This window comes from Onychomys torridus, chromosome 3, assembly GCF_903995425.1.
Source record: "Onychomys torridus chromosome 3, mOncTor1.1, whole genome shotgun sequence".
In the NCBI taxonomy this organism is placed as follows: Eukaryota; Metazoa; Chordata; class Mammalia; order Rodentia; family Cricetidae; genus Onychomys; species Onychomys torridus.
The window spans coordinates 30,500,805-30,514,133 of NC_050445.1; the positions used below are offsets into that span (position 1 = coordinate 30,500,805).

At 35.6% G+C, this 13,329-nt stretch overlaps 1 protein-coding gene across 7 annotated transcripts in view; it reads left to right on the forward strand.

The window, feature by feature from the left end:
* The window catches only part of Braf (B-Raf proto-oncogene, serine/threonine kinase), a 132,115-nt gene that overhangs the window by 82,596 nt on the left and 36,190 nt on the right, over nucleotides 1-13,329 (forward strand). For 2 of the 7 annotated variants that reach the window (XM_036180737.1, XM_036180739.1), the window contains exons 9-15: nucleotides 236-271; nucleotides 594-630; nucleotides 2,115-2,234; nucleotides 5,029-5,165; nucleotides 6,502-6,619; nucleotides 10,185-10,269; nucleotides 10,935-11,111. In XM_036180737.1, the coding sequence (XP_036036630.1) occupies nucleotides 236-271; nucleotides 594-630; nucleotides 2,115-2,234; nucleotides 5,029-5,165; nucleotides 6,502-6,619; nucleotides 10,185-10,269; nucleotides 10,935-11,111 (710 nt within the window). The remainder of the gene's footprint in view (nucleotides 1-235; nucleotides 272-593; nucleotides 631-2,114; nucleotides 2,235-5,028; nucleotides 5,166-6,501; nucleotides 6,620-10,184; nucleotides 10,270-10,934; nucleotides 11,112-13,329) is intronic. The other 5 variants (XM_036180740.1, XM_036180741.1, XM_036180743.1 and 2 more) reach the window with 3 other exon arrangements.

Consider the following 13,329-nt stretch of genomic DNA (forward strand, 5'->3'; position numbering starts at 1 on the left):
TATTCAGTGTACTTTTGATTTTGTATTTTTTATTATATGTAAACATGTTTCATGTTTTAAGTTTCATAATTGTTTTTGGTAACTGTGTACTACTCATTAAATTGATACACCATAACCATAATATGTCAAAATGCCTATCATAGGAAAATAATTATTTCTGATTTTTGGTGTGATGGATAATGCTGCACTAAACATCTTTGTGCATATCATTTTTTCTTCTGAATTATTTCCTTAGGAAAAATTCCCAGAAGTGGAATTACAGGATCAAAGGGTATGAACATTTTTATGGCTCTTAATATGTGCCAGTAGAATTTTCTTTAAGGATTGATGAAGCCACTGAGTGGCCTGAAAGGGATTTCAGCATTTGATCGGGACTAATAACCTTTCACGTAGGACTAGGTTGGCAAGTGCTTCAGACTTGAGTGTTTATCATGTACATTAGCTAACTTCATAGCCTTTGTTTGATGAAGTAATTATAAGACAGGTAGTGTTTTGATTTAACCCTTCTGCTAATGCATAGTGGAAAATTCATTTGTTGTTATTACTTTTTTACTGTGTGCTTTGAATAAATGTATTTTACTATTTGTTTGTAGGATTTGATTAGAGACCAGGGGTTTCGTAGTGATGGAGGTAAGTAATTTTAGTTTTTGTGTGTGTGTGTGTGTTTTTTTAAAGGCAAAAATGTAATTGCTTTGCTGCTTGTCTCCTTTAGAGTTGCTTTTTTCATGAAACAGACACAGAGAAAAATGTGTAGAGAAAACCAAATCAGTTTTTGTTTTTTTATAGTAGTTATCATTTACTGCTAGCAGAATTTAAAATTAGCCATAACATGTAGAGAAAATGAGAAGACATAAAAGAAAGTCTTAAATGTACCATCCATGATTTTAAAATACACTACCAAGGAGAGATCCTTAATTATTTTATCCACTTTTTAATTTCTCCTGCCTTCAAGTATGGAGTCCTAAATTTCTTTTGGCCTCCGCCAAATACTTAGAGGCGCTTAGAATCAGATTAAATCATTCTAAATCACTCTTTGGGGTTGCCTGCCACATCTCCTCAGTTTGTCAGACTTCATCAAGCATTTCTCATCAACTTTCTTGATCTATTTGAAATGTACATTTATTTCATGGAATGACCCATAATGGAAAAATTCAGTTATTCTCCTATTGGTATAGTAAATAAAATATACAGATGAGAAATTACATTAAGATTTTTTTTTTATAGAATTTCCATCTAGCCTCCCCTCCAGCAAAGAAAATATTATTTAAGAAAGTGGTTTTTGAGCCAAGTGTGATAGCATATGCCTGTGATCCTAGCTGAGGCAGGAGTAACATGAGTTTGAGGCTAGCCTAAGCCTACATAGCAAGACTCTAAAAAAAAAAAAAAAAAAAAACAAGAAAACTCTATAATAATGTACCCCATATATATTCTAAGAGATGGCATTTGAGACTGTCTTGAAGTTTTCTTTCAAGAGGTCTTCTGTATTTACCTTCTCAGCTGCCTTCTGTCTTACAAGGAAGACCATATTAGCTGCACACCATGCCTAGAGCTGGGTTCTTTACTGTGACCTTCTATATCTTCAAAATAGGTCCAAATCCAGACTCAGTATTTTATACTGAGTAAAGACTGTATAAGCCATATATTGTTATGGTTCTGGACTTCTGTGAGGGTATCAAATAGCAAGCGTGAATATATACTCAGTATGAACTGTATCACATAGCTATTCAAGAAGTTTTGTTGTTTGTTATTCCGTGAGCCTGCCAGTTAATGTTGCTGCCAGTTTGACTTTCATGTCTTAATAGCTGTGGCTGCTGATAACTTTACCCAACACATCCAGCATTAAGTGTTCCATCATGTTAGCATCACAGTTAACGTAGTAGAAAGAGCCTGCTTAGTACCTAAAACCAAGTGGCATTTCTTATCTTTGTTATAAGTCACTTTTAAAAAATTCATTGGGGTTTTTATGAAAATATAAGCAGATTTTTAAAAATCCGTCCAGAATTATTTTGTAAAGCAGGCTTCAGTTCATCTAATTTATTCCCCATGACTTCTTTCATTTCTTCTGTGTGTCTGTCTTCCTGTGTTTGCCTGCCCCTCTCTTTCTCTTCTAACAGCCCCCTTGAACCAGCTGATGCGCTGTCTTCGGAAATACCAATCCCGGACTCCCAGCCCCCTCCTACATTCTGTCCCCAGTGAAATAGTGTTTGATTTTGAGCCTGGCCCAGTGTTCAGAGGTAGTTGGGCTCTTCTTTCTTGTTTTTACCCAAGCAAACTAATTATAAACTACAGATTCTGTTTGTGCCTCACCCTCACAGCGTGTGTTTGTAAGTGTGAGAGTTTTAAGTACTAAATTTCTGCTTGGCTTGGCTGGAATGCTCTGAATGTGCTTTTCACACATCCTCACTACTGCAAGCTTTCTGTATGCTGTCCATTATAAAGTTTTAAAAGCAAGAAAATTCTGAGTTGGGATTTCCATCTTGTTTATTGTTGTCTTATTTCTGTTTGGTCTTGATAACTTCTTAAATTCTGGGGGACATGGGCAGGATTCCTTTTACTTTAGTTCATTAGATGATGACTTTGATTAAGGTTTTTATGCTGGGCACATTGGCTCATATCTGTAACCTTAGCACTTGAGAAGCAGAGGCAGGAGGAGAGTCACTGAAGGTTTGAGGCCAAAGAGATTTTCATGAGACTTTGGACAGTTTTTTTGAGATTTTGTCATAGAAGTAATTTTTTTTGTTCTTTATTTTTTCCCTTATATGCAATACATGTGTATTGATTAATCCATAAACATGACTTCAGAAAAATTAAATCTATATATGTTAAATTACGCCCTCATGTAAAGGAAGTTAGTAATATAATTATAGTCTCCTATTTTGCCTGTCATTTATTTATTGTTAAATTAACTTTTAAATTTTAAGATAAAATTTGGGTATCATATTTTAAATATTTTTTACAATTACATTTACTGTCTTGATTTCCTCAGTGACTTATATTTAATATAATGATGGTGCTTTAGAGTTTTCCATCAACTTAGCTGTTCCACAGTGTAGTAGAAGTTACCCAATACTCAGTGATGTAGTTAAACTAAGTAATACAATACATAAGAATTGTGGATGAGGCAAGTTGTTAGTGCTGTATAATGTTGGAAGTTATCAGTGGTTTGTATAAAATGTATTGTGCTCTAGTTAAAAGAAATTCCAAATACCATTTTCTTTTAGAAAATTGCATATGTAATCATAGAACTTTCATATGGTGCTATAATATTATATAATGAATATAAAACATCTGTCCAGATTTAGCATTTAAATACTGTCATTGGCATCCTTGTTGTTTGAAAGAATATAACTCTTTTTACCCTTGAGAGTAGTATATTTTATAATTTCTTGGAGATTTTTGCTACTGTGTATGGAAGTTCTACCTGGAAATCTCAGGCCTATTTACCATACATGTACTTTGTGGAGTCATTGCTCTCAACTTCTCTGTCCCATGCACCATATGTGCTTCTGCTAACTGAGCCTACTTACACAGCTCACTTGCTTTATAAAATATTGCTGTATATCTGAAATACAACTGGGATTCCATAGCACTTACTTGCTCATTTTAGTAATATTAAGTTTTTCAGAGAGTCTTGAAAGCCTATTTATTTAGCAGGGCTGGAAAGATGATGGATGGGTCAGCAGTTAAGAACACTAGCTGCTCTTCCAGGGGACCAGGGTTCAGTTCCCAGCTCCCACATGGCAGCTCACCACTGTCTTTAACTCCAGCTCCAGGGGATCCAACACCTTCACATACACACACAGGTAAAACACCATTTCCCATAAAATAAACATAAATAAATAATAAAAGAAAAAGAAAGAAAACCAGATCCTGGAGAGATGGTTCAGAGGTTAAGAGCACTGGCTGTTCTTCCAGAGGACTCAGGATCAATTCTCAGCACCCACAGAGCAGCTCACAACCAAAAGGGATCTAATGCTGTCTTCTGTCCTCCACAAGCACCAATTGGTACACAGACAGTCAAAGCACCTATAAACAAACAAAACATAATAAAACAAACAAAAAAAACCAATAAAATACCAATAAAAAAAAGAAAGAAAGCCTACTTAGCTTTGTTTATATTACTTTGCAATAAAGGTAACAATCTATATTTAATAGAAAAAATTCCAGGGACCACTGATACTACCCACCATCTCTTAAACAATAGAGCTACAGTTTGAGATCATATATAAATTTAGGGATATAATATGAAAGAAATATTTTAACAGTAAGGCCATTAAAATGTTTCAGGTTTTTTGTTGTTGTTGTTTTTTGTTTTTCAAGACAGGGTTTCTCTGTGTAGCTTTGCGCCTTTCCTGGAACTCACTCTGTAGCCCAGGCTGGCCTCAAACTCACAGAGATCATGTTTCAGTTTTGATGTTTACATGTTTTTTAAATATTAAGGCTATTGAAATAATACAAAATAGTTTTTTTGTTTGTTTGTTTGTTTTTTAGAGTTCTACAGTGGTTCTGTTATTGGGTTTTTGGTTTTGTTTTATTTGTTTTTTGAGATAGGGTCTATTTATTATGTGGCTCTGGCTGTCCTGGAACTTGCTCTGTAGACCAGGCTGACCTCGAACTCACAGAGATCCACCTCCCCGCTCTGCCTCCCAAGTGCTAGGATTAAAGGTATGTAGTACATACAATGCCTATGCATTGTTTTTGATGTTTTAATTTTTTTATCAAAGGAAGAGGAACTTGGTAGTAATTTTTGAAAGTGTGCCTTGGAGTAGAGATTGTGTTTTTCTAGACTTGTTTATTAGTATCAATCTTAACGGTTATTAAATTGGCCAGAAAACCAAAAGAAATTCAGTACTAATCACAAATATTGCCTCTTTTGGCCTACCCTTTGTAAAAGGCCTATATTTAGACATGCACTGCATTTTAAAATCTTGATCTCCCCACTTTGTGTCCTTGTTAAGTGAACATGCTTGCTCCTCCTTAAAGCTTCCTCCTCCTTAATGAGGATAATTTCCCCTTCCTCTGATTTAGGGTCAACTACAGGTTTGTCTGCCACCCCACCTGCCTCATTACCTGGCTCACTCACTAACGTGAAGGCCTTACAAAAATCTCCAGGACCTCAGCGGGAAAGGAAATCATCATCATCCTCAGAAGACAGAAATCGAATGGTAAGGCTGTGTGATGTGTTTTTCTTATAATCATAGCCAAATATAATTTGTTTGTGGTTTTTTTGTTTTGTTTTTTGAGACAGGGTTTCTCTGTGTAGCTTTGCGCCTTTCCTGGATCTCGCTCTGTAGCCTAGGCTGGCCTTGAACTCACAGAGATCTGGCTGCCTCTGCTTCCCAAATGCTGAGATTAAAGGCATGTGCCACTACTTCCTGGCCTAATTTTTTTTTTTTTTTTTAATGTATACAGTGTTCTGTCTGCACATATCCCTGTAGGCCAGAAGAGGGCACCTGATTTCATTATAGATGGTTGTGAGCCACCATGTGGTTGCTGGGAATTGAACTCAGGACCTCTGGAAGAGCAAGCAGTGCTCTTAACCTCTGAGCCATCTCACCAGCCTGGCCTAATCAAATTTTTAAGAGGTCATTTTAAAAGGAAAATAATGTTCTGTTTCTAAAATAAGGAGAACGGGTATAAACAAGTATTCAGAAAGCATGAGAAAGCATATGTGTTCTAAAAGCTGGTTCAGAATTCAGTATCTACCAAATGACATTCTTCCATATTTAAAAATTAATTTTCTGCTACTTTTATCTTACCAAAGGAGTTGGTATGTTGCTTTGGTTTTTTTTTTTTTTTCCTTTTTTTGATGACCAAATCAGTTAAAATATGTAAGGAAATCTAGTACCAACAGTTACCATAGCATATTAAGTTAAATTTTTAGGGATTTGAAGCCCAAACTAGCCACAAATATATTGTTGTTATGTAGCCTCTATAGTCCTCCAAATAGTTAAAAAGCCATTTTATTTTGATTTTAATAATAACTATCTATTTAATAATAACCATTTCAACACATAATAAATTATTTTTATTTTTAAATTTTTTAATTAGTATTTTATTATTTTATGTATATGGGTTTTTGACTGAATGTATAAGTACAACATGTACATGCCCAGTGCTGAAGGAAGCCAGAAGAGTGCAATGGATTCCCTAGGACTGGAGTTATGGATGATTGTGAGCTGCCATGTGGGTGCTGGGACTTGAACCCAGGTCCTCTGGAAGAATAGCCACTGTTTGTTAAATATCTTTCCAGCCCCAGTTATTTCTGTTTTTAAGTAATTTTCCATTCTAATATTGACTCATCTTAAATTAGTTTTGTATTTTGAGTCATGATTGCAACTTTTGCTTCCTCAACATGGTGGCATTCTATTTTTTTCTTTCTTTTCTTAGAAAGACCTTGCTCTCTTCCTAACTTCCTGTCAGGCAGCAATATATTTAGCATGAAATAAGGTTTTTCTCTTTTGTTTGCCTTGGCTTGACGTTTGCACTGTATTTTTTGAGAAAACACTTGGTAGACGAGATTCAAGTGATGATTGGGAGATTCCTGATGGACAGATTACAGTGGGACAAAGAATTGGATCTGGATCATTTGGAACTGTCTACAAGGGAAAGTGGCATGGTATGTATGTAATATGGTTACATTGGCACAAGTAAGATATGTTTAAAAATTGTTTTAAAAATTCAAGCCAAAGTTGGGTGTCGTGTCACAAGCCATCCTGGTCTAACAGAGCTAGTTCTAGGACAGCCAGGACTACACAGAGAAACCTGTCTGTGGGGTAGAGGGATGACAAGCCAGGCATTATGACACACACCTGTATCCCAGCACTTAGGATGTAGAAGCATGAGCATGAGAAAGTTCAAGACCAACTTGAGTATTACAAGAGACTGTCTCAAAAACAAATATGAAGTAAAAATATTCACTGTTTGCATCATTAAACTGTTCGATCAAATGCAGGAGTCCTCCAAAGGTTTCTAACAAAAATAATAGAACATAAAAACTGGCTTCACGGGTTGGGGATTTAGCTCAGTGGTAGAGCGCTTGCCTAGCAAGCTCAAGGCCCTGGGTTCGATCCTCAGCTCAAAAAAAAAAAAAAAAAGATTTGCCTCACCATAACCAACTCAAAAAAACTGGCTTCACAGTAGCCAAGGTTGCTGTTAGTACTTTACAGTAGAGACTTGTAAAGATGGAGGTCATTAAGCTATCTAGTCCAAAAGGAAGTTTGTTTTCCTTTTAGAAGTATTCCTTTTGATAATTTATGGATATGGCATAAAAAACATTCAGCATCGGAGTTGGGGATTTAGCTCTGGTTAAGGCTTTGGGTTTGGTCCTCAGCTTGGGGGGAGGGGCAGGGGGAGGGACAAAATGACAAAAAATGTTCATCCTCATTAGTTTTCTAAGATTACAAATTCAAAAGATAGAAACCACAACTCTCCTTCCAAATGAACAAAAAAATTTAATTGATTACATGTAGATTGCAATTATAATCCTGCTTATTTCCCTCTTGCTAATGTGGAAATGTGAAAAATTGGAAGACTGTACATTGAGCCTAAGCAAGTAATTGGACAGCAGTGTACGGGTTGATACCTGGGAAAGTATACTACCCATAGGTATGATAATGATGGAAAATTAGTCTTTAACACTCACTAGTAGGTTTGATTAACACATCGATATATCCGTATATGGTTAGATAAGAATCAAAACTATATAATAGAGCTACAGTGATATGGAACGGTGTCTAATATATTCAGTTGTTTGAAGCAGCATATGCTAATACCTTCATGGCTCAGAGGTTAAGAGCACTGGCTGCTTTTGCAGAGGTCCTGAGTTTAATTCCCAGCAACTACATGATGGCTCACAACCATCTGTAATGTGTCCCAGTGCCCTCTTCTTCATAAAGACATACATACAGGCAGAACACTATATGCATAATAAATAAATCTTTTTTTTAAAAGACCTATATAAAAATATTAACAGTATAAAAATGCTATGTTAATTCTCTCATAAGGTTAAGTAGCCTGTTCTTTTCTGAATAATAAGAGAAACAGTTTCTTGTGAATCTTAACATGCCTTTTAGCTGTGGCAATCATAGATTTTATTTTCCTTAAGTCTAGTCAAGCCGTGTAGAGTCATGTTATTTAAAAGGTTTACTGTACTGCTGTTTATGTGGACATTTTGTGCAGATGCTTTGAAATGCTTTGCATCAGGGGTTAGGATCAGTTGAATTACTTTTTTCATGGGATTATGTAAAGCATGTAACTAGATACTGCTTTGGTATATAACTGTTGTAGCTTTATCATAGATTTCCTTGAGTAGAGAAATACCTTTAAATTATGACAGTCTGGAGAGTAAGTGTGAGGGTCTTCCGATACAGCCCAGTGCTTTTCATTGAACATGGCAAATGAGTAGTAAATGTTGATGTATCCTGCACATGACAGGATGGGGTTTTCTTCATTATAATACTGAGATTTTAAATTCTTATGAAAGTCTTGATGGTTTTTACAATAAACATTAAGATTGGCTCTACTTAAGGGACAGTCTTTTCTGTAGAAAGACTTAATGGTATTCTTCCTTGCTTTAAACCTGAAGACCGTTTACTTTCTGTTATATTTAACTTGTAGAGTAATACATGAGGAAAATCATAAAAACTTGAATATTTTATTAAAAGATCTATATAAAAATGCTATGTGAATTCTCATAAGGTTATTTCATAAGCATTCATTAAGTATTTATACTGCATACACAGATAAACTTAGGATATATGCATACATACATATATGACAAGAGTTATTTCTGAGTGCCATAATCATGAGGAATTTTTTATTTATGCTTTTCTGAAACATTTAAGTAGTAAGCAGTATTAAGTGATATAGCTGATAGAATGAATACTATATTACTTTGATAGTTAAGAAAAAGATAGATAGTGGTTTTATGTATATGTATATATTATTTATAAGTGTTCAGATAATTGAAATTCACCAAGTAAATACATTTGTGATTAATAAGCATAACAATTATAGCCTTCTAGAAGGTCCCCATGTGCCCTCTTCATTCACTCTCCTTGCAAAGATAACTAACATCTTGACTTAAGTAGAATATAATGTGTATCTTTTTGTATGTGGCTACTTTTTTTCAATATTGTAAGGTCCATCGATGTTGTCATTCATCTCTGAGTAGTATTCCACTGTGTGACTGTAACATTTCTTCCATCTGCTGTATAATAAGCATTTGGATAGTTTCCAGTTTGGTGCTATTCTGAATGATGCTACAGTGTATATTTTTAGTATATGCCTTTTGAAGAACATATGTGTGCTTTTTTTTTACTGGTTCTATGCCTAGGGGAGAATTATAGAACTACACCATATGCATGCTTACAGTTTTATAGATATCCCATCAATGCTGTCAATTGATTGTACCAGTTTACACATCTACTGGCAGTGTGTAAGAGTTAATTTTAAGCCCGGCCATGGTAGCACATGCCTTTAATCCCAGCAGGAGGCAGAGACAGGTGGAGTTTGAGGCCAGCCTTGGTCTACAGAGAGAGTTGCAGGACAGGCAAGGCTACACAGAGACCCTATCTCAAAATAACCCCCCCAAAAAAGTTAAATTTAAAGTATGATTATAATTTTAATAATTTTCCAGTCAACATTGTAATAAGTCGTAACTTTTAGAGGAAAAAATGTGCAAGTTTTTACTTTAAACTAAGCCCCATTGGACCTGTTGTCCATAGTTTCAGCATTCATTTAGTAAATAACACCTCATTTAACATTGTCAAATAATTACAAAAATTCTCTGAGTACTTAATTGGCTAAACGAAATTCCCAGTAGAAAAAAAAAAAGTTGACTATATTTTAGCTTATATTTTGAAATAGTTGTATAAGAATATCACTGTTAGTTACTTTGTGTGGGGTATTAGTGGCACATTCCTTTTTAGAGGCAGGCTGATCTTGGTGAGTTCAAGGTCAGCCTGATCTACAGAAGAAGTTCCAGGATGACCAGAGCTATTAAACAGAGAAACTCTGTCTCGAAAAACCTTCAACCAAAAAAAAAAAAAAAAACAAGAAAGGATTGAACCCAGGGCCTTGTGCTTGCTAGGCAAGTGCTCTACCACTGAGCTAAATCCCCAACCCCCAATAGTATTTCATATCTTATAATTTGAAATTTTGGAATAACAATGTTCTTTCAGGCGATGTGGCAGTGAAAATGTTGAATGTGACAGCACCCACACCTCAACAGTTACAGGCCTTCAAAAATGAAGTAGGAGTACTCAGGTGAGCTTGTAGATTACTGTTTTCAAGTAGAGAAACAATGTGTCTATGTACAGTGTGTGTTTATATTGTTTTCCTGATATGCAGTAGCATTTAGTACTGTTTATAGAAGACATATTCCTAGACTGAATTAATGGAAAGAGAAAGTGTCTGATCTTGTATAATAATAGTTCCTTTTAGGAAAGTAATAATCTAAAAATTCTAAATATGTCCAAACACATTTAAAATTGTATTAGTCCTGCTTAACAATCCATGATAAGACTTATATAAGGAAGATTCTAGAGTTATAATTTTGTGTGATAGAAATGCTCAACAAAACTAAGATTTCAATGCAGAGAAGGCTATTGTATTCAAGAGGGTACATAGTTACTCTTATATTGCAGAGAGCAGAACAAGGAAGCTAGTTGTGGAGGTTAGAGGAAAATGGTTTTGCTTTCAAATAAGAAGACTTCCTAATATGTTTAGAACCACTTAAACGAAAGCAACCTATTCTTCCTCACTCAATATATTTAAATAATATATTTCTGAATAGAGTTGTAGGTTAGACTAGATAATTACGGGTTAACCTTATTTTGTTTCTAGCACTTTTTACTGAGAGCATAGTATTGGTAGACTGATTTGGCTCTCTTTAAAGAATTGTTACTCATTGTCACATTTCTTTTTTACAGGAAAACACGACATGTGAATATCCTACTTTTCATGGGCTATTCAACCAAGCCACAACTGGCTATTGTTACCCAGTGGTGTGAGGGCTCCAGCCTGTATCACCATCTCCACATCATTGAGACCAAATTTGAGATGATCAAACTTATAGATATTGCACGGCAGACTGCCCAGGGCATGGAGTAAGTTCAATTCTGTTACATCTTCATACATGACTTTTTGAAAGCCACTTAAGGATACTTTAAAGGCCTTAATAATACCTCTTGTGGGATGCATTTTAAGTTTCTGTGCAAGGATACTAACTAGTAACTAGTACTAGCTTATTAAAAAAAAATATTTCTCGCCAGGCAATGGTGGCGCACACCTTTAATCCCAGTACTAAGGAAGCAGAGCCAGGCAGATCTCATGAGTTCGAGGCCAGCCTGGGCTATAGAGTGAGATCCAGGACAGGCACCAAAACTACACAGAGAAAACCTGTCTTGAAAAAAAAATTAATAATAATATTTCTCTAGTTCAGCCTTTAAAGTATACAAGGAGTGTAGTATTTGATGAGAACTTTACAGTTGCAAATGGTGATTAGCACTCAGTGATTTATGTGAACAGTAGAAGGTACAGAAAAGCAGGACCCCCTCCAAAGAAAAAAAATTAAAGCCATTACTAGTTAATGGAAAATATGTGACTATTATCTGTGCTTTCAAATCATTTTCTCTTATATGCCTATATTTTCTGCTACAAAACAGTCAATTATTAAAGTTTTAAATGAATATCTATATTCCGATCCTAGTTGAGGACTTCAAGTTGAAACATATGTCTACTGAATTTTGCTTTATAACTCAAAAGATACATGTTGTAAGGTTTATATAGGTTAAAATTAACTGAGGCCAGATGCACTTCTTTAATCCCAGCACTCAAGAGGCAGAGGCAGAGGCAGGCGATCTCTGTGAGTTCAAAGTCAACCTGGTCTACAGAGTGAGTTTCAGGTCAGCCAGGGCAACACAGAGAAACCCTGGGAGAGGGGGGATAACTGGCTCAAAAAGAATTTTTGCATAAAACTTTAAGTGGAATCAAACAGTTGAAAGGTAAAAGTTAGGGCTGCCGATGTAGTTTGGTAGTAGAGCACTTGAGCAGCAACCCCAGGGGCATCCCTAGCACAAAACAAAAGAGAAAAAGAACATTTTAAAAGTAATTAGCTTTGTTTTGTCCCCCCTCCCCTTTTATTTTCTCTTTTGTAAAGGCAATTTATCTGACCTAGCAAGGACCCTTCAGTTAGATAAATTTGTTTTATGAAACTTTGTGGCCCCCATCCATACTTTTCCTTATTCTTCGAATTGGTACACACAACTGAAGAGCTCTTGCATTGGCAGGCTGGGAGGGCCTGGACTGGACACAGGGTCTTGGTTTCACTTGTTTATTTTATTTTATTTTTTAACTAAAGCTATATAAAGCTTGTGGATTAAACAGAATACATTTCTAAATTAAAAAAAAAGTAATTAGCTGAGGCCAGGCTTGGTGATACACGCCTTTAATCCCAGCAATAGAGAGGCAGAGGCAGGAGGATCTCTGAGTTCCAGACTAACTAGAGAGAATCTGTCTCAAAAAACGTACTTAGCTGAAAACAATAAAATATAAACTGGAAAGCTCTATGAATAGATGAATAATTTAAAAGTATGTCTTAACTAGTATGCAAATTGATTCTGTGTGCATGTATTAGTATGTCATTTAATCTTATAAAAATGTTATAAAGTAGATATTTTAATTTTCCTTTTACAGGTATGGGCTTTTTGTTGGAGGGGTGGGGTTCTAGACAGGTTGTCTCTGTGTAACATCCCTAGCTGTCGTGGAACTCGCTTTGGAGACCAGGCTGGCCTCAAACTCACAGAGATCCACCTGCCCCTGCCTCCAAAGTGCTCGGATTAAAGGCGTGCACCACTACTGCCAGCAGAAACAGGCTTTTAAATAATTTGTGTAAGTAACCTGTTAGGTCTTATATTTAGCAAAGTTATTTTAACTTAAGATTTAAGGGTAAAAAAAAAGATTTTAAACTAGTTTTCCCATAACCACTTATGCAACCTTTACATTATAAAATTGGAACAAAAGAGTAAAAGTCAACACCTACAACTCTTCCCTCGGGATCAGTTATAGGAAGTAAGTATGAAGACAAGTCTCTAAACCGTATCTGATCCCTCAACTTTTTCACCTTCCCTCATTGAAAACTCGGCAGTAACTTAGAACAAGCCTGGGTCTAACCAAATGCTTTATGACTCGTAGTGTGCTAGTTAGTGTTCTACAGCTGTGAAGAGACACCTTATAAAAGAAAGCCTTTAACTAGGGCGTTCTTACAGTTCCCAAGACTCAGCCCTGATACTAAATAACATCCTTAACTTCTCTACTAACAAAGCA